This window comes from Rattus rattus, chromosome 10, assembly GCF_011064425.1.
Source record: "Rattus rattus isolate New Zealand chromosome 10, Rrattus_CSIRO_v1, whole genome shotgun sequence".
Lineage (NCBI taxonomy): Eukaryota > Metazoa > Chordata > Mammalia > Rodentia > Muridae > Rattus > Rattus rattus.
The window spans coordinates 11,006,350-11,032,893 of NC_046163.1; the positions used below are offsets into that span (position 1 = coordinate 11,006,350).

General features: G+C 45.5%; 1 protein-coding gene across 32 annotated transcripts in view; it reads left to right on the top strand.

Moving 5' to 3' along the window:
* Clasp1 (cytoplasmic linker associated protein 1) overlaps positions 1-26,544 on the top strand; it is a 221,636-nt gene that overhangs the window by 34,040 nt on the left and 161,052 nt on the right. For all 32 annotated transcript variants that reach the window (XM_032914877.1, XM_032914887.1, XM_032914879.1 and 29 more), the window contains exon 2: positions 1,291-1,769. In XM_032914877.1, coding sequence (XP_032770768.1) covers positions 1,575-1,769 — 195 coding nt within the window. In that variant the 5' untranslated portion in view covers positions 1,291-1,574. The remainder of the gene's footprint in view (positions 1-1,290; positions 1,770-26,544) is intronic.

Here is a 26,544-nt window from a genome sequence, read left to right on the forward strand (position 1 = left end):
TGAAAGGAATTAGTGGTATGGTAGGAAAGAGAAGTTGAATAGGAAATGTATTACTCTGCCGGCTATAGTTAACTAGTTAGCTCTTAAATCTGTCCAGTGAAAGGAATTTATGGTACTGTCTTAGTCAGGGTTTCTATTCCTGCACACACATCATGACCAAGAAGCAAGTTGGGGAGGAAAGGGTTTATTCAGCTTACTTCCACATTGCTGTTTCATCACCAGAGGAAGTCAGGATTGGAACTCAAGCAGGTCAGGAAGCTGGAGCTGATAAGAGGCCATGGAGGGATGTTTCTTACTGGCTTGCTTCCCCTGGCTTGCTCAGCTTGCTCTTAATAGAACCCAAGACTACCAGCTCAGGGACAGCACCACCCACAATGGGCTGGGTCTTCCCACTTTGATCACCAGTTGAGAAAATGAGCTACAGTTGGGTCTCATGAAGGCATTTTTTTCAATTGAAGCTCATTTCTCTGTGATAACTCAGCTTGTGTCAAGTTGACACACAAAACTGGCCAGTACAGGGCCTGAACATGAGTCAGCTCAGTGGTAGAACACTTGTCTAGCATCCACAAGTTCCTGTGTTCAAGCCTCAGGACTGCAAAAACTCCAAACTGAAGTTTTAGTACTTTTTTTTTCTCATGCATTTACAGTTCTCAAATGTGATTTTTGAGAATTTATTTTATATCACAGACAGTAGTAGTCCCAGTGGAGTTGATGTCAACAGAGATGGTGTCAGCAGCCTATCTCCTTTTCTGCCCCCCTCCCTTTCTGTCTCCTTTGCTTGAGAAGGAGGCTTTCCCTCCACCCACTATGGCACTGCAGAGCAGGAAGGACAGCCTAGGTGCTGCCTTTGACTTTGGTTAATGTGACCAAGCTTGGGTTAGAGATGTTCAGAGGAGCCTGTCCCATCCCAGGACTGAGTTTATTGAGAGAGAGGCAGATGGTAAGGCCCTGAGTCTCATTACCTGTGGGGACCTTCAGAGTGGGAACAAAACTGAAGGCAGCCGAAGCAGAAGATTGCCTTCCTGACTGGCACAGTTACAAGTTAGGGAACTGTGAAAACTACCAGTTATCAAATATGCAGCTCACTGGCTCAATTGCTTGGGCTTCGCCATTCTGTTAATAAAAATAATGATTATGTGTTGTTGATCCATTTGCCAAGTGTTCATGCTTCACACCCCACATGTGACAAGAGTGTTTGTGCAGCGTGCGCTCTTTGTGTCTGATTGACTGTTTTGTAACATTTGAGTGTTCTGCTCTCTTGCTCATTCACTCTCCTTTCTTCCTTTTCAGAATGGACTGCTGAATTATGAAGTATTTCAGACCCAGTTGTAGATCATCACTCCGCCACTCTCTCCTTTATCGCCTACTAGTTATTTAAATTGGACTTTTAATATCCTACCAGCTGCTCTTCAGACACACATGGTGCATTGCTGCCATTCCCGGGATTGCATCTTTGAAACACACGCTCTTAGTAGCCTTCAGCAAACAAAGAGGCCACCTCCCGGTACTGCTACCGGGAGGGAGTCATCCTGACCGCCCTCTAGCCTTGGCCAGATCTGGATTTGAATCCTACCATGGAACCGCGAATGGAGTCCTGTCTGGCCCAGGTGCTGCAGAAGGATGTGGGGAAGCGGCTGCAAGTTGGCCAGGAACTCATAGACTATTTCTCAGACAAACAGAAGTCTGCTGACCTTGAGCATGACCAGACCATGTTAGATAAGCTTGTGGATGGACTCGCTACCTCTTGGGTGAACTCTAGCAATTACAAGGTAAGCCTCACTTTAGGATGCTCTTGAAGGTGGTAAGACTGTCTCAGCAGATCAAGATTGGTCCAAAACCAATGCGTTGGGAAGTATCAGCTTGCTTCCTTGGCTTCCAATATGACAGTCATGCAGGCTATGGAAAGACTTGTGGGGCAGTAGTCATGAAGGTTATGGGAAGGCATGAGGGAAGGTCTGTGGGTGTTTACAAACATTTGCAGCCTTGAAGTTGAAGTTTATGTCGTGTTTTGTGGGGAGGAGACTTTAACACCATGCTCAGTGGCTTTTCATGAATAAGGACTGATCTCTCAGGGAAGAGAATGTATAGCATTTACTTTCAAATTACTGTTTTGAATTCTGCTGGTACCTGGCCAGAAAAAGTTTGAGTTGTCCTGGAGTGCCTTTGATCTGTGGGTAATGGCATAGAAGATAGCTTTCAGATTTGAAGATTAGGACCCTTAAATGATAGGTGGGCAGTGGGAGGGTGAGGGTATGTGTGGAGGAGGTGGCTATCCACAACCTGTTTACATTGTGAATAGTTTTCCATTCAGGGTTGAGCTTCATGAATGTAAACTATAGGGTGCTTGCAGCCTTGGAGAGGTGTCCTTCCCGTGTCGCCTCCTGCATCTTCCCTCTCATCCCTTGACATCAGGGTTCACTAGACAAGGGAAAGAAGCTTGTGTGCTCTGTAAACTTTGTCAAGGGGCCACAGATGCCTGGTCTTTTGCTGATCTTTTCTGACTTAGTCGCCTGAGGCGATTGGGATTTCGGAACTGGTGCTTACAAGATTCCTCTTGCTCTGCTTCCCACTTGTATTCAAGCCCCAGTCTCAACCAAGAGCGCTGAGCTCTTGTGTTTGTTAAAGATGTTACTAGCACATAATAGTCACTCACCATTGGGTTTACAGTTTTCCTCCCTGTCTTTGAAACCGAGCTGAAATCCTGCCTGTCTTACTCATTGCAGAAACTAATGAGTGCATCCTATGTCCAGGCTGCCTGGTGCTCTCTGGCAGAGTGCTGGAGATGAGGTCAGACGGAGTCCAATTGTGAGGGCTCACAGGCTACCTTGTTTGTGTTTATATCATGGCTCCACTACTCCTGTGTGCATATTAAGAAGCATTTGGTAGAGAGAAACTGAAAAGTACCGTAAGGAAATTTAGCAAGCCTGGCATTAGCTAAGGTAATATCTCTGAAGAGGAAAAGTGATTTCAAAAGCTTGAAGCCGACCTTGTGCATGCCCCTGGCCAGTTGGCCTTGCTTCCTCCTTCCTTTTCTGCAGTGCCACCAGGCAGTACCACAGGCAGTGCCATCAGATGCCTGTCCATGATTGCTTTACTTAACTGCTGGTCTCAGCAAAGGTGCTTCCTCCCTCCCCTGAGGCAAGTTGTACTCACAGGAAGCAGGGATGGTGCTTATGTTGAGGCTGACTGTGGTAGGAAGGGGGTGGTTAAGGATGGGACAGGAATAAAACTGCTGTTAATTAGCAACCTGAGGAGCCTGTTTCACTGAGCTTTGCAATGTCTCAGGTTCCCCATTTATAGTGTCAGGATAATCAAGTTATAATAAAGATTAAAGATTTATTTGTATTTGTGTATGAATGTTTGCATGTTTGTTTGTGCACCGTACATATACTGTGCCCATGGAGGAGAAAAGAGGGCATCAGATCTCTTTGACCTGGAGTTACAGATGGTTTTGAGCTACATGTGGATGCTGGGAACCAAATGAGGGTTCTTTGCAAGATCAGTTAGTGCTCTTAACCTTTAGGCCACTATTTCAGCCCCTTAAAAGATTGTGTGCGTGTGCGTGTGCGTGTGCGTGTGTGTGTGTGTGCGCAGGTTGGAGAACAGCCTCAGGTGTTATTCCTTACCTTCCTTTCACTTGGTTTAAGATAGGGTCTCTTCTTGCTCACTACTGTTGCATATAGCAGACTAGTTGACCTATATGCTTCTGGGGAGTCTTCTGATTCCACTTCTCATCTCCCCATAGATTATAGATGCACCACCATGTCCAGCTTTTATATGGTTCTGGGAAGCTGAGCTCAGGTCCTTATGCATGTGTGGCAAGAGCTTTAGCCCCTAAGTCGTCTCCCCAGCCAGATAATGAAGTTTTTATGAGCGCTGAATGAGAGAGTGGATCTCAGTTATTTCTTGCCTGCTGCATACTAAGCTCGTTAGTTGTGGCTCTTGTCTAGTGGGGGTGCTGGACAGAACTTGTAATTGCTCCACTGTTCAGGTACATGAAATACACAGGATTCTGGGCAAGGCAGACATAAGCAGCGCTACTGCATGAGAATCTTGAAAATTCAGGTGTTTTTCAGAATGGATTTGTAAAGTCACAGCAGAGAGGGTTTAGGACTCAGCACTCTGAGGAGCAGTTCTTTTATCTTGGCTCCTCCATGCTCTCCTTCCCCTCCACTTTCCTCTCCTGTCCTTTTTTTCTTACCTCTTCTCTTCTCTTTGATACAGGGTCTTTTGTGTAGCTCAGACTGGCCTGAACTTGGCTGATCTTCCTGTCCCCAGTTTCCAAGTGCTGGGATGACGGCAGGTGTGTGCTACCGTGCCTGACTGGGGCAGTAATTAGTAAGCAAAGCAGGCTGTTGAGAAGTACAGTGAAAAGGATGGGGCTCACTACCACCTTGCCTGGAACCAAGTCCTCTAGGCTTCGGCAGTGCAGAGCTGATGAGGTGAATGAGCTGTGTCCTTCGGTGCTCTACCATCCGCTACCTTAATTAATGTATAGTCTGGGACTATCCTAGGGTTGTGTAGTCTGGGACTGTCCTAGGGTTGTGTAGTCTGGGACTGTCCTAGGGTTGTGTAGTCCGGGACTGTCCTAGGGTTGTGTAGTCCGGGACTGTCCTAGGGTTGTGTAGTCTGGGACTGTCCTAGGGTTGTGTAGTCTGGGACTGTCCTAGGGTTGTGTAGTCCGGGACTGTCCTAGGGTTGTGTAGTCCGGGACTGTCCTAGGGTTGTGTAGTCCGGGACTGTCCTAGGGTTGTGTAGTCCGGGACTGTCCTAGGGTTGTGTAGTCCGGGACTGTCCTAGGGTTGTGTAGTCCGGGACTGTCCTAGGGTTGTGTAGTCCGGGACTGTCCTAGGGTTGTATAGTCCGGGACTGTCCTAGGGTTGTGTAGTCCGGGACTGTCCTAGGGTTGTGTAGTCCGGGACTGTCCTAGGGTTGTGTAGTCCGGGACTGTCCAAGGGTTGTGTAGTCCGGGACTGTCCTAGGGTTGTGTAGTCCGGGACTGTTCTAGGGTTGTGTAGTCTGGGACTGTCCTAGGGTTGTGGTCCTGCTGGATAGAGCCCCACTCCCCTGGAAGTGTTGAGGTGCTGGCTTTGTCAGCTCTTTGAGTGCAGAGACAGCCCTGCTCCCAGCTGGAGCCTAGAGTATGGGCCTGGTAGGGGCTCAGCAGATCCTGGAGACAGGACAGACTTGCACTGTGGACTGCTCAGCAGCTGCGGATGGCTGCTTTATTGAAATCTGGATGCTAATTGCTTTGGCTCCTCCTCCTTTAATTTTCTTAATCTTTGTCAAGGTTTCTGAGCACCTGAGGTATATCTTATGAGACTAGTTTTAGAATAGTAGGAATAGAAGAGGGCAGCCTTCCTACGAGGACTTTAAAGCTGCACGTGTACATTCTTTTAGAGTAAGGGCTGAAGGGATAGTAAGAGGACAGAGATGAAATTTTGGCCTTCTGAAGCAATAGTGCTTCTGTGTTACCCCTTTCCCCTTTTCTTTTGTGTGTGGAGGGTCATGTGCGCAGGCAAAGGCCCATCTCAGGTGTCAATGCTGGCTAGGGCTAGTCCATGAGCTCCAGGCACCCTCCAGTCTGTCTCCTCAGCATTGGACTATGGGCACTGAGACGGAACTCAGGTTTAAGTGCTTCTGTGGCTAGCCTTACTGACCAAGTTATTTTCCCAGTCCTTATTTTCTTAACAGGAAAGGTAAATGAATGCCATGGAGACAGGGCCCCACTGTGAAGCTTATGCTAGCCTAAAGCTCTTTTGTCTGTTTGCTTGGCATTGTGTGTGTGCCTCTGAAGTGCTGGCATGTACACATGTGACCCATGATACTGAGTTTTGGCTTGAATAAATTTACTTTATTTTCTTAACTCTGTAGATAAATTGCCTTTGAAATAGTTGCCATTTACTTCAAACCATGAGTCAGCCATCTTACCTTTTATTTAGTTGTGGAACACCCCTGCTACCTAAAATTAAAAAAAAAAAAAACAAAAAAACAGCTTAGTATTAGTGTGCATGTGTGTGTGAATGCCACAGTAGGTGTGTGTGGGGGTCAGAGACTATCTTTGTGACGTTTGTTCTCTCCTTCCAGCATCTAGGTTCTAGGAGTCAAACTCAGATTTTCAGGCTTGGCTGCAAGCACCTATCTGCCTGGATCTCTAAGGACCTTGTTATCTGTGTTTAGTTTTTGTCAACTTGACACAAACCAGATTAGCCTGCTATGGTGGCTCAAATGAGCAGTGTCTATCGTGGTTTGGGGGCATTTGGACACTTGGTCCCTAGTTGCTGGCTTTCCTTGGGGAGGTTTAGGAGGTAACAGTCTTGTTGGAGGAGGTATAGGACTGGGGCCTTTGAGAGAAAAATTCCTGCCTACTTCCAGTGTTTGCTCTTTCATGGTTGCATTTAAAGACGTAAGGTATCAGCTTACTGTGCCTGCTCCCATGCCTTCCCTTGGGAACCTTCTTCCCCAACCCCCCAAATCCTCTTCTCTTAAGTTGCCTTGGTCATGGTGTTTTATCAGAGCAACAGAAAAGTAGCTAACACCTGGCAAGAGGGAAACTCAACTGAGGACTTGGCTTTTTTTTTTTTTTTAAATCAGACTGGTTTGTGGGACAGTTTTTGAGTAATGATTGTTGTTGGAGGGCCCAGTTTACTGTGAATGGTGCCACCACTGGGCAGGCAGTTTCTGGTGGTTTAAGACAGCAGGCTAAGCAAGCCAGGGGAAGCAAGCCGGTAAACTATATTCCTCCGTGGTTACCACTTCTGTTCTGCCTCCAGACTTCTGTTATGGCTTTCCTCATCAGTGAGCTGTGAGCTGGAAGTATAAATAAGCCCAATAAACCCTTTCCTTCCCAAATTGCTTTTGGTCAGTGTTCTGTTTAAGATGTGTTTTTATTATACATGCATGTGGCTGCAGGTATTTAAGGATGACCTGGAGGTGGAGTTACAGGTAGTTGTGAGCCTCCCAATGTGGGTGCTGGGGACTGAACTTGGATCTTCTGGAAGAGCAGGAAATACTCTTAAACATGAAGCCATCTCTCCAGCCGTTTTGGTCAGTGTTTTATCACACCAACAGGAAAGCATCTTAATATTATACATGAGGCAATTTCTGCTGGTTGTTATGGAAATGAATCTTCAGTAGGGGTCCTGTGATTCCTGGTCCAGTCTTCCATAAGACCCTAAAGGCCAGACAGATCAGTATTTTAGGCATTTGTGGAACTTATGGTTTTCTAGCAAATATTCAGGTAATTTGGGTCACAAAACCAGCTTAAGATAACACACGAATGAGCAGGCTTGGCCGTGTCCCAGCAAAACTTGATTCACAGAAACTTTGGCCCTGTTCTCAGTGACATTGAATACCTTTGATATGACTCAGGTGAACACTTCAGCATGGGAACCATTAATGATTTATCAGGAAGAAAAGTGGAGATTCTAATTTGCATGTAATTTGGGAATAGTGGTATTAGTTTAGATCAGAGCAGTTTATTTTTAATCCTATATTTGAAGAACACTTGTCAGTTTTAGCCTTTTGGATACCAATTGGAATTCTGTTAGCCTGTCTCTGTCATATACAATGAACAGACCTTGGGCTTTCTTGACTGGTAGAAGTCATCTTGAGGGGGCTGGAGAGCTCAGTCAGTAAAGTGTCTCTCTTTGAAGCATGAGGGCTTGAGTTCAGATCGCTAGGGCTGGGAGAAATGGAGACCAGCAAGCCTCACTGAATCCATGAGCTCTAGGGTTAGTGAGAGCCCTGTCCTGTCTCAATAATGTGGAAATCGATAGTAGAAGACCAGTGTTGACCTCTGGCCTCTTTGCTATATGCATACATATGTACACACCTATATGAATGCATTCATCACATGCGCGCATGCACACATACAACAAGACACCAAGTCATTTTTAAGATTTATTTATTTCATGTATGTGAGTACACTGTCGATGTCTTCAGTCACACCAGAAGAGGGCATCGGAGCTCACTTCAGATGGTTGTGACCCACCATCTGGTTGCTGGGATTTGAACTCAGGACCTCAGGAAGAGCAGTCAGTGCTCTTAACCACTGAGCCATCTCTCCAGCCCACCAAGTCATTTTTAAAAAATGATTTATTTTACGTGTGTCTTGCCTCCATGCCTGTATGTGTACCATGTGTGTGCTTGGTGTTCTCATCATATACCCTGGAACTGGAGTTAGATGTTTGTAAGCCACCATGTAGATGCTAAGAACTGAATCCAGGTCCTTTGCAAGAACTACAAGTACTCTTAACCACTGAGCTGAACCACCAGATCAGCATACCAAGTCATCTTAAGGGTTCAATGATTGGCTATTTAAATACCAGTGCAGGGTTGTCAAGATGGCTCAGTGGGTAGAGGCACTTGTGCACAGGCCCACTGACCTGAGTACCATTGCTAGATCCCACAAGGAGGAAGGAGATAAGCAACTGTCTAAAGTTGTCTTCTGGCCTTCACAATGTGCACTATGGTACACTTGTTCCTGTGCTTGATCTTTCCTCTCATGTAAAACACACACACACACACACACACACACACACACACACACACACACACACACACACACACACAGAAGTACATGCACATTCTATGTAATTAAAAATATGAATACTCATAATCCAGAAAGGGTGCTACCTATCTGGAATACCTTGAGAAGTATTTGACTTTTTATAGTGACCACGGAGACTAAGGCTTCTTAATCAGGAGGTTTCGCTTTAGATTACCTTCACGTTAGAAATCAAATGAAACTCCAAAGCTTTGAATATGACTGTTCTCAGTGAGCTGCTCTTCCCTTCCTTCCTTCCTTCCTTCCTTCCCTTCCTTCCTTCCTTTCCTTCCTTCCCTCCTTTTCTTCCTTCTTCCCTTTCTTCTTTCTTTCCTTTCCTTCCCTTCCTTCCCTTCCCTTCCTTCCTTCCTTTCCCTTTCCCTTTTCCCTTTCCCTTTCCCTTTCCTTTCCTTTCCTTTCCTTTCCTTTTCCTTTTCCTTTTCCTTTTCCTTTTCCTTTTCCTTTCCTTTCCTTTTGAGACAGGGTTTCACTGTGTAGCACTTACTGGCTTGGAACTCTCTCTGTAGCCCATGCTGACCTGTCTGCCTGTGCGTCCTCCGAGTACTGCTGGGATTAAAGGCGTGTACTACCACCCCAGCCGCTGGTCTTTCCTTTCTGGTTTCTTTGGTGAACACATGCAGGGAGGGAAAGATGCGAGTATATTCATGTACATACTGACGCCATCATGTTCCCACTCTCACCATCATGTTCCAAACTAAGATTATCTCCTCCAGGAGGCTGGAAGGTTGTAGCAGCCTGAGGCAACTGAGAGAGACATAGGCTGTGTAGTTTCTCCCACCAACCTCCCACCTTTCCTCTGCCTGCAGTGTGGTTGCATAGCTTCTTATCCTCAACAGCGCCTATGTCTGACCTCTGTGGCCATCCAACATCCTAGAGGTGGGCAGGCCTCTGTGGGTACAGCCTTACAAACTTTCTCCCAGCATCCTAGAGCAGCACAGGTGTGTCTGAATCATAGGCCTTTCTCATCAGTTCTCAGAGCCCCACAGCCCTAAAAACCTAGTTTTCCCCATAGCTTTGTCTGAGCTGTCATGGACTGTAGGCTTTATTTGTTTACCAGCTGCCTAGGACATGTTTCACCGGAAGGAGAACTGCAGTTGCTACCTCAAGAGAATTTTCAAGGGCTTATATTAATACACTGTATATTGTTTACCTCCCTATCACCCCCACAATTTTGTGTCCCAGAACACACCTGGCTTCAAATTCTGGGTAAGCAATTGTAGACCTCTGTGCACTATTGTGGAATGATGATGCAGCCTATGGCAGGACACATTCACCATGTGCCGGACGGAAACTGTATGAGGTACCTATATACTATTTCCATTTTGCAGATGAAGAATTGATGCTCAGACAAGTCAGGTGACTTGTTTGGAGTGATGACCTACTAAGTGAGGTTTCTGGGATTTGAGGAAAGTCTTTATGCAATTCCCAAGGTTAAGCATGTGGAATCACACTCTATGGAGAGAATGGGAGTGGTCTCTGCCTTCATACTATATAGCCAGCATATAGGCTGGGTAGGTTTGTTTGATGTAGTTTGTGTGAGCCTTACTTCTGTCCATGGTTGTCTCACTGCTGGGAACTTGAACTTGGAGCTTCCTAATTCCTCCTAAGTTAGCCTCTGTAGTGTCCTTGCCTCAAAGGCTGTTACAGTCGGATTGAGGAGCATCTAGAACATACAGGAGGATAGGGGCACATTGCACAGTATGAGATCATAAACAGTCCAGTGAGAATGTGTATGGAGCTTTAAGTGGAATGATGATAAAGGTTAGTAGGGTGTCCTTTGCTAATGACCTCGATGGGAGAGTGAGGAAAATGGCCCTGAGGAATGAGAAGTTAAGTTACAAGCAGTGATTTCTGGCCCCGCTCTGGGCAGTATTATGTCTGTGGCCCGTAGAAAGTTAGTTTTGCCTAAGCCACATCTCAGAGCTCAGTGACACATGCATTTATGTGCAGGAGGGGGATGTATGGACAAATAGGGAGGTACCTCTTATCTCTTGCCTATCTCCCAGCCTTGGCACCTTCGGTGAGGCTCATGTTCCCTTCATTTGTCCTTGAGAGGAGAGCCAGACTAAATGGGTTCAGAGTAAATGACTTCTGCTTCTTTTCTGGCTGTCTGCTTGGTTCTGCCAAGTGATGTGCCCTTTAGAGGACCTGGAAGGAGGCTCTTGCAGGCTTTCCTTTAGTGTTGGCATAAGGGTTTCTGGAATTTAATTTCTGTGGTTCAATCAAAATAGGTGTCTCTCCTGTGAGTAGAAAGGCTACAGTGAGCTAAGCAAAAGCAGATAACCCAGGGCGTGTGTGTGTGTGTGTGTGTGTGTGTGTGTGTGTGTGTGTGTGTGTACATATGCACAGACAACAAGCTGTACTGGAAATAATTAAGATATGAGTGTGAGCTATTTGGTTCCCCTCTGACCGTGCACTTTGTGCTGTGAAGATAACATCCTCATCTATGTAATGGGTCTAATGCTGCCTCCGACATAAAGTTTTCTTGAGTATCCAGCCAGTGTATGTAAGCTGGCTAGTGCTGGGCAGGTACAATAAAGAAGTCAATGAAGACACGTAAATGGGGCCAAACAATAGCGTGATCTGTTCAGTGTTAATCTTGGTGTGGGGTTGACAGTGCAGGCCTTACTGTTGCCCTGCCTATTGGCCTATGTTCTAGGATAGGAGACTCAGGTCTTCTGTAATAGGATATGAAGTCCTGAGTTGTGCATTGTTGGAAATGAAATCCCTGGACAGAGAGCAGTAGCTGGCTGGGGAGTCTGTCAAGAGTGTGTAAGGGCTTCCAGAATCAATAAAGCCATCAGATAAGGCCCCCAGTGTTTGGAAGATTTTGGTAGTTCTTTTTATTTTTAATTCAATGGTTATACTTTGCCTTGTTTCTAAAAGATAAAATGTAAATAAGGACACAGATGAGAGCTCATTAATTGAATGCCAAAAGCAAACAAAAGGGAACAGCTGGGCGAGTGGAGTGTTTGCAGCCGACAGTGAGGCTGATGAGGCCTGAAAGCTAGTGTTTACCAATAACTAACATTTATTAAGCACTCATTGACTGCCAGGCACCCTAAGTGCTTTGAAGGCAATGTGCTGTGATCTCCTGGGAAGTGTTTGGTGATAAGCCTGTGATTATTCAGTCTGCACCCCAAGGAACCCCCTCAGAGGAGTTTGGAAGAAACCTCTGAGATTATGCGACACTAGGCATGTCAGGCAGGTTTTATCTTATTTTTAAAATACCATTAAAATATCATTTATTCTTTGGCAATTTCACCTCTCTCTCTCTCTCTCTCTCTCTCTCTCTCTCTCTCTCTCTCTCTCTGTCTCTCTCTCTGTCTCTGTCTCCCCCCCCCCCCATGTCTTGAGCATATCTACTCCCCATACCCCTCTTAACCCACCAACATGTCTCCCTCACACTTACCACCACCACCTTTATTTTAAAACCGCCTACTGAGACCGGTCAGCACCGGTATGGGACTGATCTTGTGCAGGTTAGTATAGCACATACAGCCACAGAGCTGTCTGGACCTCAGTGTTTCACAGCACTCTTCTCCAAGTGGCTCTGCCATCCTTTCTAAGATGCTCCTTGAGCATTGGGTGGAGGGTTGGCATAAATGCCCCATTTAGGACTAAGTCACTTATATTCAACACTTTGACAGGCCGTGAGCCTCCCTATTAAATGCTTCCAAGTGTAGAATGAAGCTTGTTTGGCCAAGGTTGAGAGCACCACTAAGCTGTGGATGTGAATATAGATGCTTAGAGGGCAGTTGGGCAACAAGGATAGCAGTTGTAGTTTTACCTTAGGGACACGACTTCATGGGCTTTTGACTGTGTTTACAGCACCAGGCATGAATTCTCTCCTGTGGAACAGGTCTTAACCCAGCAGAAACGGGACACTTGGCTTTCTGAGCCTGCCTTTGAAGCAATCTGTAAGACTTGATGATTTCCAGCAGTTTTAGTAGTCCTACTTAATGGTAGCATGAAGAAAAAAAGGTCACAGTCAGTGGTTGTTTCAAGAGACAGAAGGGAGTGTGTGTGTGTGTGTGTGTGTGTGTGTGTGTGTGTACATGTGCATCCATATTTTTGCCCATGCATGACCTCGTGTGGATACTTGTCTGAGTATACAAAGTAGTAGAATGAATTTAGGAATTATTCAGAATTTCAGGCGTTAGAATGCCATTTGTTGAGTATTGATTATGAATAGCCTATATGATAAATTTGATTTTTGATTCATGGAAGATATTTTTATGAAAATAAATCCCCATGAAATAATTTTGATGAAGATTTTGTAATGTAGATATGAAGATATTTTTATGTTAATTTTAAGGAATTTCAACCATATCGTCTGGCCAGAAAGCTCCTGGGTGCTCCCTGTCCTAGGATTCTAGAAGCCCTGCTATGCTAGCTCTTCAGTAGGTGCTGGAGATCCAAGTTCAGGTCCATACGCTCCCCACTGAGCCATCTTCCCATCCCCAAAAGCCCCTGATAGGCCTGTGTCTGAAATAACTGTTTTATTATTTACAGCCATGGAGAAGAATGGGAAGAGTATTTACTGGATTTTGGGGGGGGGGTAGTGGTGGTGACAGAGCTGAGGTGGAGCCAAACGTTCCATGGCTGGCACAGTACACTGTTTATCCTTCATTTCCTTTTCGGTGTGCCATTTATTATTTAAGACTTTTAGCTGTATCATCAAGTGAGACTTTGTCTTTATTCCAGCTCCTTTCAACTCAAGGACTTCTCCTTGGTGATTATACTGTTTTTAAATCTGGTTCCATTCCTTGTGTATATTAAAAACATGAAGTATGAACTGTCTAGATACTGAACTTTGTAAAGGGTTGTTGTACAGGTTAAAACTGGAGTTTGAACCTAGACCCCATGGTGGAGAGTTGTCCACCTAAAGTTGTCTTCTAACCTACCTCCACATGTGCACTGTGACATGTGTGCACCTGCACTCACATAAATGCATCACACACACACGCGCACACACACTCACATGGCATGTTTAAATTACAAGAACTGTATAGTGCTCTACGCACATGCCTGGGTATATAAGCCATCCCTGGGTATCTTTTAAGTGAGGAATGGAAATTGATCCAAGTGAAGTCGGGCCTTGGTGGGAAGGGGAGATATGAGAGTGGGGCTAGGCAAGGGAGCCTTAGGACTCACTTCTAGCCCTCCCTTGGATCTGGCCACACCCTTTGTCAGGGACCCAGTTTCCTGTTTTCCTTTTTACCCCAGGCCCAGATCTATTCTTTAAGAACTATTTATTTTATGTATATGTGTACACTGTTGCTGTCTTCAGACACACCAGAAGAGGACATCAGATCACATTACAGATGGTTGTGAGCCACCATGTGGTTGCTGGGAATTGAACTCGGGACCTCTGGAAGAGCAACCACTGAGCCATCTCTCCAGCTCCCAGATCTATTCTCTTAGGGCCAGATCTTTCCTGATCTGAGCTGTTGAGATGGGAACAACTAATAGCCTAGTCACAGCACCTTGAGAAAAGGTAGGTTCAGAGCTGGTGGGAAAAGCCAGTGCTCTTCTCTCTCTGGGAGTGGTGCGCTGGGCTGACCCTCTGTGCTACCAACCTAGTCCCCAGGAGCAGCCTGCAGCTGGGTGTTTGAGACCCTGATGGTTCAGTGTCAAGTGTGAAACCTTCATGTAAGTGAATAAAGAGATTGAGACCCAGGGCTCCAAAGTTTGGGTGGATGTGACAGAGTGGAAGGTCATGACACACACTGAAGGCAGCTGTTGCTAGGCAGACTTGAGGAAAAATCCTATTAAGGCTAGCTGAATTCAAGAAACTCTTAGTCTATGTGTGCACAGGGAAATAAATGTCTGATATGACACATGTCGGTTTCCTAATGGAGTCAGGACAGTGCAGTGGTTCATGCACTGTTGGCGGTTTTGGGGAGTCTCACTACATAGTCCAAGATGGCCTAGTATTTTGGGGTCTTCTACCTCCTCAGCATTCTCATTTCAGGCATATGACATGTATACAACATATATTCTAATTTCAGGCATATGACATGTATACAACATATATTCTAATTTCAGGCATATGACATGTATACAACATATATTCTAATTTCAGGCATATGACATGTATACAACATATATTTGGCCTTTGGGATTTTAAAAGCGTTTTAGGGCTTTTATTTAAAAACTTTAGCCCCCTCAAATCTATTAGTTCTGAATACAGACTAGCTTTATTTGTGTTGGGTGTGTTCCTTTCTACCCTGCTCTGTTGTCTGCTAAGAGATATCTGCATGTGGCGGGCCAGACTGAATGTGGCAGTTTCTTCTTTCCCTCAGGTAGCTTGCTAGAAAAGTGTATTTTTTTTAGACTGAGATCTCGATTTCTTTGTTTAAAGGGAAAATGCGTTTTTTTCCTCTTCTGCTATTTCCCAAAGTAGATGCATCCTGTTTAGGGCAGGGAATGCATACCTGGAAATAGGCCGCAAACAGGGGACAGCTGCTGTACTGACTCTCGGGGGAGCTGTGTTCTAAATCTTACCTTGCTGATGGCTTCATGTTCACAGCCCCTGAAATCATGTTCTAGGTTTGTATTCTGTTCTTGCTGGCTGATGCTCCCATGCTGCTGAGGTGCTTAGAAAGGACTTTCTGTGTCAGAACTTCAACTCGTCAGCTCCTGGTTGGTGCTCTTTTTTCTGCTGTTTCCTGTGAAAGTGACTCCACTCCTGTGAACTGGACAATTTATAGTGGAGAAGCTAGGAGCTTGGAAGTCTGGAGTTAGACTGTGTTGTGCGACGAACTCTTGCTGGGGAGATGCAGCACACACATCTATTCACCCCAGATAGAGAGCCCAATGAGAGAGCAAAGTACAGATGCCACCAGAGTCTGATTGGTGAATGAGTTTTACTGGAGTCACTTAGAGCGGTATGAGTGAGGGTTCTTCAAAGGAGCAGAAACGACTTAAGAACAGCTGCGTCATCATGACCCACCCCAGCATTGGGACAGCTCACAAAGCTTGGAACCTGGAGCACACAGCCCAGCCTGCAGGCAGCTCAACAGGTTGCGACTCTGATCTAAACTTTTTCTACGTAGCTTGCCTGGTTTCTGCTTCTTCCAGGCAGCTGTTGTCAGAGTGATTTTTAGCTTTCTTTTCCTCTGAGAGTCTTCTTTGCCATTTAGCTTACGTTGTCAGAGAGGGACTCTCAGCTTTTATTGTATACTGTGGCAGGGACAGCCCAGTGAATCCGGTCAATTTTGGGTACTTCCTGAACATATTTTGAGATGTTTACCTTCCTGCTTAAAGGAGCCACCTGCGAGATGGAATGTTTCAAACCTGGAAGAAACTGGAGAATACGCACTTATTCTCTCTTTCCTTCCCTCACTGTGGTGCTCTGTAAATTGTGTGGTCTTCCATTGCTTGGGTAAAATTGGTGGGTGCCCAGTGGAGAAAGGAAGATGATTTTGCTTGAGTAAAGCCAGGAAGTGAATTCAAAGTGATTAGTTTGCTTATGATGTTGAGGAGACTGAAGAGCTGCCCGGGTGTGAGCTTCACTCTGTGTGGCAGGCTTTGATGTGTGTTACCTCAGTCTCCCTCCTCCCAGAGGTCAGTTCTGAGATTCTTCCAGGTGAAGCAATGTTCTCCAGGGCAGTGTGTTTGGATGCCAGTGAGTCTGTGGTTCATCCTGTGACTGATAGGTATATCTCTGTTTGTAATCTCTTTGTGTAGGGAGTAAGCAAACTAAAACACATCTTGCTTTTCCTGCTGCCTTCACAGTAATGGGTAGGAATTCTTTTTTTTTTTTAGGGGGAAGATTTTTTTTATGTAAAAAATTTAGCAGTTATATAGAAGAACAACAACCTACAACATCCCCTGCATGTGGATCTGCCTGAGTGTGTATGTGTTTGTGCACATGTTTGTAGAGGCCAGAGGTTGAGTCAGGGATCTTCCTAAACTAGTCCACCTTGTCTTTTGAGGCAGGATCTCTTATGAGCTTGCTGACTCAGTTTGTGGATCCCCTTCTGTCCTAGCCTCTCAACCCTGGGGTTACAGGTCTGCATTGCTGCCCCAGCTCTTAATGAGTGCTAGGGATCTGAACTTAGGTTCTTATACAGGGAAGGAACACTTTATTACCACAGTGACCAACTTTGGCTTGGTGAGCACAAGTTAATAGGGAAAACATCCTTTAAAACACAAGGTCTTTTCTATGGACTAGCAGTCTGTTCTAAAAGTTAGTTACCTTAGGACCATGTGTAGGAGGAAAACATTTATTTTTACCTAAGAACAAAGGGGCCTGTTGGGAGGGAGTTAGATGAATGGAGGGGCTGGATTTCGTAGCATCTGTCATCTTTCAGTCTGCAGTCTTTGAGCTCCTATACTGCCTGTGAGGAGGGTGTGAATTAGAAATCCAAGGTCATCTATCTGAGAGCCATTAATAAAGGGACACACAGGTAAACAAAGTGAATCTTCTTGCTTCACAGTTTTTGATGTTAGAGATCAGAGTGTAGGAGTAAGAAGACAGGAGAGAAGGCTTTTTGACTGAGGGCATGGCCTTTCATTTCTAAGTGGTTAGAAGAATTGATGGTTCATTGTCTGCTTGCTCGTTTCTGATGACGTAATGGTGTTTTCCTCAGACTGGAGTGCGGCTTTTGGCAGCAACTCTGCATCACAATAGCTGGAAAACAACAGTTTGTAGGTACCAAATGCCTTTTTTCCATGCATGTACTGTGTCTATGCATTCATGAATGAAGTAAGTGAAAGGTTAAAAGGAAAAGATCACTTAAAATGAGAAATGATGGCTTTTGATTTGGACCAAGGCTTTGCTGAGCAAGTCTAGCTTTTTAGCTTCATACCCTCTCCCCTGTAGATGTTCATCTGGATGCTGTTAGCATTGAATTTAAATATCTGTAGAAAGTCTGCATTTAGTATATGAACTGTTTTGGTGAGTTTTGCCAGCTAAATGAGCAAACACTGGTGTGAATTTATTTTAATTACTTCTTTTACTACATTTTAACATTTAGCTTTACGTGTGTGTATGTGTGTGTGTGTGTGTGTGTGTGTGTGTGTGTGTGTGTGTGTGATTGCTATAGTTTTCTTTTTTGGTTTCTGCTCAGAATTTTGAGATAGAAGATGATAAAGTATGTTGTGGCCAAATGTTCAGAGTTGATTAGCAGTGCAGACAGAGTGAGCCAAGTCTGACTGTTGTTTTGGATTTTACTGTCCAGTGGAAAGAATAACTCCAGAAAAGCATGTATATTTACCGTGCTCAGCACACAGTGAGCCGTGTGGCAGAGACACATGTTCTTCGTACAGATCCTGTAGCTTAGGAGGGAACACATTACATCTTTCTCCCTCTTTTCAGTGACAAAGTGGCCTTAGGAAGAATTCCAGTTGCATTGGGCATTGCTAGCATTGGGGAGGTGATGGGGGAATAGCTGTTAATGGCCTTTTATCTTCTTTAAATGCTGAAGTATTTTAGAATTAGCAAGTGGTAGTTGCACAGCCATTACATATAATCTAAATTACTTTCTTAGGGGGAGGATCTCATGACTTGTGAAGAATATCACTTTTTTTTCTTTTAAAGGGAGTACTCAAAGGGGATGTGATAACTTTGTTCCTCTGAGGCAAGGTCTCTCAGCCCTGGATGGCCTGGAACTTACTCTACACCTGGCTGGCCTCAAACTCACAGGGATTTGCCTGGCTCTGCCTCCCAAGAACTGGTATTAAATGAGTGCACCACACTGGCTAATGATTTGTTTTTAAATTGTCAGCATGATGCAGCCTAGAATCACCGAAGCTGAGGAATTGCCTGGATCTCGTTGGCTTGCAGGCTGTGTCCGTGGGGCATTGTTTTGGTTGTTAATGATGTCTGAGGTGCCACTGTGGTTGGTACCATTCCCTAGGCAGTGTCTTGGACTGTATTAGACAGGAGAAAGCTTGATGAAAGCAGACAAAACAAAGGCATGTGTTTCTTCTTCCTGCTGTGACTGGATGCGATGTTTTAAGTTTCTGCCCTGACCTACCTTAATGGCGGACTGTAACCTGGAACTGTAAGCCAGATAATACACCCTTTACCTTCCAAGTTGCGTTGGTCAGTGTTGTGGTAATCTTTCTGGACTAAGCACTGACACCAATGAGGAAGAGAGATGTCACTGATGGACCAGGATGCTCCTGAAAGGCTTCAATGCCAGGTCCAGTTTGTATTTTCACTTTATACTGTAAAACCATAAGGTGGGGTGGGCAAGATTTTACAGACATGTACATGGCAGTCAGCAGGTTGTTAAGGGCAGTGGCCAGTGTTTTAGCTATCTTTCCAGGTCATTTTGTTCCAGGTAGCAGGTGAAGTCATGCTTGGTAAACAATACATTACAGACAGTGCTTTAAGTAAAGGTGAGACGGTGCACACCTTTAATCCCAACACTTAGGAGGCAGAAGCAGGTGGATCTCTGAGTTTGGGGGAGGCTTGGTATACAGATCAGGTTTCAGGACAGCCAGTGATATACAAAGTAACCCTGTCCTGAGGGAAGAAAAAGTCAGTATCAAATAATTAGTTTCTTCTACACTATTCTGTTCATTAGTGTGTTTTGTCATAGCAACAGAAAAGATGCTGGGTAAGAGTATAAAGCTCTGTGTGGGAAGAATCCCCACACATAAAAGAGTGCCAGACCCTTGGTCCTCCTTATAACAGATCATCGAGAGGTCTAGACCTTTGAGAATGCCAACTTCCATGGGCATTTGACAGAGCAAATGTATTCATTTTCTGAAGGAGAGTAGAATAGAATATATGTAAGTGGATGTCCTTTGGGTCATCTGTAGAATATACAAAATTATTCTAAGGGGAGTTTATTAGATTGGCTTACATGAGTCAGGGCTGAGTAGTCCCACAATGGTTGTCTGTGAGCTGGAGAGCTGGGGAAACAATAGCTATGGATTCTAAACAGCTCGGCACTTCAGAGTGAGAACACCAGTGATGCAGCCTCAGTCTAGGGCCAAAGGCCTGAACACGCCATAGGGGGTTGTGGATGCCAAGTCTGGGTTCAGAGTAATCTGCTACTCCCAAGCCATGGCATCAGCAAAAATGGTACCCACTGGAAAGGTTCAGTGTGTGTGCGTCTGTGCTTTTATTCTTCCATCCACGTACCAAGCCTTTGGGTGGTACTGTACGAATCAAGCTGTTTCTTGCGCAGATAGCTGACTCATTGCAGGCATCTCCAGACACCGTCACAGACAGGACATGAGCTTCACTGCTTCACTGCTTTTCTGACATCCGTTAAGCAAGTCACGTTGACAACAAGATTCACCATCACTGGGAAAAGCCGTATAGTTTATCATTCTCACATCTGGAATGTCCTTAGGAAGTTAAGGAATTCTAAAGACATTGGGAAATTGTATTTTTAAAAGTCAGGCTCCAGGGGCTGGAGACACGGCCAGCAGGTGAGAAGGTGGCCATTGATCACCAAGCCTGCCTCCCTACTGCAGGAGTCATTATTTTAGCTCTCATTCCTTTGCCATTTTACTTTGTGGTCTCTGAGGTTCAGAATCAGATACATTGCTGGCTTTTTCTCTTAAGTAGTTGGCTCCAAAGCATCCTATCAAAAATCTCAAAAACAGGATAAAAACACCAAACTGGCCAGAGACATGGTGATTAAAAGCTAAGTGATTAAAAGCACTTGTTGCTCTTGCATCACTGTCAAGTGGCTTCCCCTTACCTGTAACCCCAGCTTAGGGAGACCTGACACCATCCTCTGGACTTCATGGCACATACACATACGTATTCACAAATGCTTAATGTAAAATACATTGCAAGAACAAAAAGCCTCTAGTGCTGTGATGCAGCTTGGTGGAGAGTTCTTGCTCTGCAAGCATGAGCTCCCGAGTTAGAATTCCCAGCCGTGTGTATGGCTGCATAGACTTCTGGCCCCAGCATCGGGAGGGTGGACACAGGTGGAGCCCAAGTGCTCGGTGGCCAGTTAGCCTGGTTGAAATGGCAAACTTCCAGCTCGGAGAGAAGCCTGTGTGATGGTAATGTGGTGAAGTGTGATAGAGAATATCCTACTCTGCCTTCTGCATGTGCATGCATTGGTGCATACACGCCTGTACATTCATGTGTGACACACACATACACACAGGCCACGTGCATACCAGCTTTCAATCAACATTTGAATCGATCTGCTTCTCACGTGCAGTGTATTAAATGTGTACATGCTGTAGATTGGCTACATAGAGCAAATGGCTAATGATATCTATGTTACCTCACATAGTTAATATTTTTGGTGATAAATTTAGTCAATTTTTAAATTACTTTTTTTTGAGATTATAATTGCATCATTTTCCCGGGGATCTCTTCCCTTCAAACACTCCCATATGCCCCTCCTTGCTCTCTTTCAGATTCATGGCCTCTTTTTTCATCGCTGTAGCATGTGTGTGTGTGTGTGTGTGTGTGTGTGTGTGTGTGTGTGTGTGTGTGTGTGTGTGTGTGTGTGTGTGTGTGTGTGTATGTGTGTTCATGTGTGTATGTGTACCAGCTCACTGGGTATAATCACTTGTTTGCATGTTTGAGAGCTATTTGTGCTGGATAACCAACTGGTGTGCTTTTCTCTGGGGATGACTGTGTTTCTTGCTCTCAGAATTCTTGTTGCCAGTAATTCTTTGTGTAAGGTTGAGATCTGTCTCATGGGCTTTCTCCACCCATTCTAGCATTGTTACTAGCATACTGTCCTTGCCTTTGCCAGCTCATGTTTAGGCAGCCATGCTAATGAGACTTTATGGTATAGCTTCTGATGTTACTAGGAGACGTAATCTTGTAGCAAATTCACTTATACTCTAGCTCTAAAACTGTTTCTGCCCCTTTTCTTTGCAATGTTCCCTGAGTCATAGTTCCATAGTTTTCTAGCTATATCCATTGGTACAGAATTCCACAATTCTGAATTTTGATTGGCTGTGGTTTTCCATAATAGTCTCTGTTGCAAAGAAAAGTTTTCTTGATGAGGGGTAAGAACTGCACTTTTCTGTGGGTGATAGGACAAATGTGTAGAATGTAGTTAGGGACTGTGCTGGTTTAGTAAAGTGGTGGCTGTAGGTTCTCCATCAAGATCCTTGACTTCAGTAGCCCCGAGCTGGCCGGGTTTCAAATACCAGATATAATTTCCCTCTTAGCAGAATTTAAGAGTACATTGCTATAATTATAACCCTCATGTTAACGTTTGGCTTTTTGAGCAAAGGTTTCTCTTTATAGCCCTAGCTGTCCTGAAACTTTCTCTGTAGGCCAGGTTAGCCTCAAACTCAGAGAGTCACATGTCTCTGCCTTCTGAATGCTGGGATCAAAGGTGTGTGCCACCGTGCCCAGTTGCTATTGTGTAATCTTGTCCGTTTTCTTTCCAGTGATTAAATATCTGACAAGAAGCAACTTTAAGGAAGAAGTATCTATTGTGGCTCATAGTGTGAGGGATACAGTCTATCTCATGGGGACTCACAGTGTGAGGGATACAGTCTATCTCATGGGAACTCACAGTGTGAGGGATACAGTCTATCTCATGGGGACTCACAGTGTGAGGGATACAGTCTATCTCATGGGGACTCACAGTGTGAGGGATACAGTCTTACCTCATGGGGGTTCACAGTGTGAGGGATACAGTCTATCTCATGGGGACTCACAGTGTGAGGGATACAGTCTATCTCATGGGGACTCACAGTGTGAGGGATACAGTCTTACATCATGGGGGTTCACAGTGTGAGGGATACAGTCTATCTCATGGGGACTCACAGTGTGAGGGATACAGTCTACCTCATGGGGACTCACAGTGTGAGGGATACAGTCTTACCTCATGGGGGTTCACAGTGTGAGGGATACAGTCTATCTCATGGGGGTTCACAGTGTGAGGGATACAGTCTATCTCATGGGGACTCACAGTGTGAGGGATACAGTCTTACCTCATGGGGGTTCACAGTGTGAGGGATACAGTCTATCTCATGGGGACTCACAGTGTGAGGGATACAGTCTTACCTCATGGGGGTTCACAGTGTGAGGGATACAGTCTATCTCATGGGGACTCACAGTGTGAGGGATACAGTCTATCTCATGGGGGTTCACAGTGTGAGGGGTACAGTCTATCTCATGGGGACTCACAGTGTGAGGGATATAGTCTTACCTCATGGGGGTTCACAGTGTGAGGGATACAGTCTATCTTGTGGGGACCTATGACAGGTTGCTCTACCCTGGTGGGTAGCTCCATGCGGCAGGAACTGGCTATGGTCTGCTCATATTTTGATGGACCAGGAAGGAGCAGGAGAAAGGAGACAGACTGAAAGGAGAGATGGGCCTGCCTACCAGAAACCTACTTTCTCTAGTTAGGCCATCACCTCCTAAAGGCTCCACAACCCTTCACACAGCACCACCAGGTGTGGGGACCAAGTGTTGTATACTTGTGGAAACTTTTATATCCAAACCATAATAGCTCCTTCCTACTAAAATTTAAAAAAAATACTTTTATTTTGTGTGTATGAGGTTTTTTTTCCTGCATACATCTGAACCACATGTTGACTGATGCCCTTAGAGGTCAGATTCCCTGGAACAGGAATCGTGGATGGTTGTGAACTGCATGTGGATGTTGGGGATCAAGCCCAGGTCCTTTGCTAGAGCAGTAATTATGCTTAACCTCTGAGTGAGGAGCTTGATGTCTTGCTGTCTGGAGCTCAAAGCCCAGGCTCCAGAGCATGCTTATTGTGAGGGGCCATTGCTTATGGGCTGGCTATATGACCCACCTGCCTTCTGCTGGGCCCACCGTGTGTGTGTGTGTGTGTGTGTGTGTGTGTGTGTGTGTGTGTGTGTACAGTGCACAACATTGCAAGTCTCCTGGGCATGTAATTACATCCTGCTCTTCTGTCCTCTGACTTGCACCAACATTTTCAGTAGAAAGGTTTTCTAAGCTGCATTAAGTTGATGGAACACTGAAACTTCCTGACACCCAACTTCCCTTTGTATTTTATGGGTGTAAAACTATGCAAGTCTTACAAGCCCTCCTCTTCTAACATACTTTATAAGTTATGCAGAGGGGGGGGAAGGGAAGGAGAGAGAGAGAGAGAGAGAGAGAGAGAGAGAGAGAGAGAGAGAGAGAGAGAGAGAGAGAGAGCGAAGCTTCCTGGCCATGTTCCCGGGTTGTATGGTGCTCCAGAGTTACTCCTGTCCTTCCTTGGTACTCCTCCTTCCCTCTTCCCCCCCACCCCAACTCCTCCTTGAGCTCTCAGGTGAATAGAGAAGTTAATTATGCTAGCGATGCATTTACCCAGCTTATAAATTTTGCCTTTTGAGAGAAGTACCTTGATGGCTTAGGAAAGGAAAAGCAGCTGTTTCTTGTCTTCAGAACAGTGGATTAGGAGACTGGATGTGACTTGTACACATTTCTCCGTGTTAACTGTTATAGATGTTAAAGTATGGCAGGAACAGAGCCTGAGTCCAGAACCTTCTGCAGTCAGTGGCTCTGGAGCTGCACCTTGAAGGGAGGCGAGATTTGGCAGGAGAACGTGGACATTCCAGTGGCCCGGGCAAAGCCATGGCAGCTGCAGTGGGCTAGGAAGGCCGTGGTCACATGCAGTGAAGCTTTGGGGTACTGCCCATTCCTGATCCTGGGGAGGGCAGAAGGCAGGCTTTGTTTTGCTCAGGGTCAGATGAGTACTGGATTCACAGAGTGCTCACTGCGGTGCTCAGGTACTTGTTCCATGAATGGAGGAAGCTAGCACAACAAAAGCAGCTAGACCCTCACCAGTGGGTCAACGGTGCCAGGCTGTGCTGCACTTTCAGGCAACTCATTTTTGTTCACTGTCAGTGGCTGGCTAGCTGCTATTGCATTTCCCTTTAGTACATGAAGATGTGGGGCACACTTGACACATGAAACTGGGCTATTTGGGTTCAGAACCCACAATTCTCTTTGAACTTTGCATCTTAGAAAGGTAGGTGGGTGCTGGATTTGAAGGACATGAGTGCCTCACTGCAGTGGGACTGAGTTGGTGGGGTCCTCCATAGGTTTTCAAGTAAGGAACTATATGATGTCCAGCATGATATTTACCGGTGTACACTTGAGTGGGGTGAAGTATGGTTATCATCACCAGAATGACCATCGGCATTTAAAGCTAACCTGAGACCCAGCTTGTACTCAGTAAGCTCCCTCACTCACGCCTTTGCTTGGGGGCTTTGGATTTGCTTGACCAAAGGAAGCCTTAACTAAGGCGTTAGGCCAGTAAGTGACGTGTCCTTAATTCTCTGTACTAGCTGTACCCAATAATAGCTTTACAGGAAAACAGGGGACCATGGGGACTTCCACCACGTGCTTGTACTTTACACACTGGTTGGTCTGTCTATTTGGGATGTGTGTACATGCCATCTGTCTCTCTCTCTCTCTCTCTCTCTCTCTCTCTCTCTCTCTCTCTCTCTCTCTCTCACACACACACACACACACACACACACACACACACACACACACACACACGGACGTTGGAGAACAACTTGTGGGAGCTGGTTCTCTCCTTCTACTACATGGGTCCAAGGGATCAAACTTGGGTTGTCAGGCTTGATGGCAAGGGTCTCTACCCATTGGCCATATTTTTTGTTTTTCTGAGACAGTCTCACAGCATAACCCAGGCTGGACTGGAGATGGCTGTGTGGTCCAAACCTCTTGAGGTTGGGCCAGACTGTTGTGACATTTTATTTCAGGGACTTGAGTATGCATGTGTACTGATGTCCCGAAGCCAGTCTTATGGCTGCAGAAGCATGATTACATGGAGCAATGGAAAGCCTACAGTGCAAAATAATGGCGTTGTTCATGAAGTGGTGCCAAGAGTTAACAGTGAGAACTCATGTTATACACCAGCCATGTGATACATGACAGACCCAAAAGGCACCCGAGGCCACACCAGCAGCCCAGCACTTACTGCCTGCCCATTCTCCTGTATATTGCAGCCTCCATGCCCCAGCCCCTGTGCTTAGGCTTCATTGGCTGGTCCTGTTAGAACTTTCTGGTGGCTTGGATTAAAGCAATGAAATTTAAGAAGGCTGCTGGAGGGCCATTAATAGGATCCGCAGCTGTCAATCTCAGAGGGGAGCCTGGGCCAAAACTTAGAGCCAGCCCCATTCCTCTCTTATTTCCAGCCTTCTTTGTGCTTTTTAAGCATTTTTTTTTTTCAGATACCAGATTTTTGTTTAGTGGCTGACTTGGGACAGACAAATTGACTCAAACCGGGAAAGGACTTAGAAAAGGTTGTGGCCTCTTGTTCCTTGCACTGTATTCTGAGTCTCAGTGGTGCACTGGCATCTAAACTGGGCTTCAGATCTATTGGCCATGCCTGGTGATCTTTGTTTGAGTTACTAGTAATGGCCAGAGTTGCAGCATCCTGGTGAAAAAAGCCTGGGGCTCCCAGCACAGAGAGTCAGCTGTCTCTGCAGCCTCAGTGCCTTGGGCAGCCTTTCTCTGCCAAGGGAGGGTGAATGTGGAAGGTCACAGCAAGTGCAGGGAGAAAGCTTCAGGACAGAGCTTTGCCTGACTGTAGGTATGGAGGCAGCTTGTCTCACAGCTAGTTCAGAGACAGTTCATTTTGGTTTTGTTTTCAATGAAGCTGGGTGTATCTTTCAGGGGATGCAGGTGCCACAGAGGGTCATGACTGCCTTTGGGGTACCGGGGACAGGAAGAGGAAGAGTGGGCAGGCTTCGAGGGACTGAAGGATATGATCACAGCCACTGCTCACCCAGCCTCTGTAAGAGAGGCAAAGCTGCTTGGGTTCAAGGAGAACAGCAAGACATGGTTCAGCACCAAGTTCTGCCCAACGAGATTTTGTTCACTTTGCCCATGAAAGTCTTTCTGCATTCTTCCTATCCTGGATGGCAGAACTCTCTTTTGGCCTTCAGAACTCCACATGTGGATGATAAATTCTTTCAGTGGGAGGAAACTCATGAGTACTCCTCACAGATGAATGTGAAGGAAAGAGGTGCCCACCTGCTGTTTCATGAACCACAGACTTCC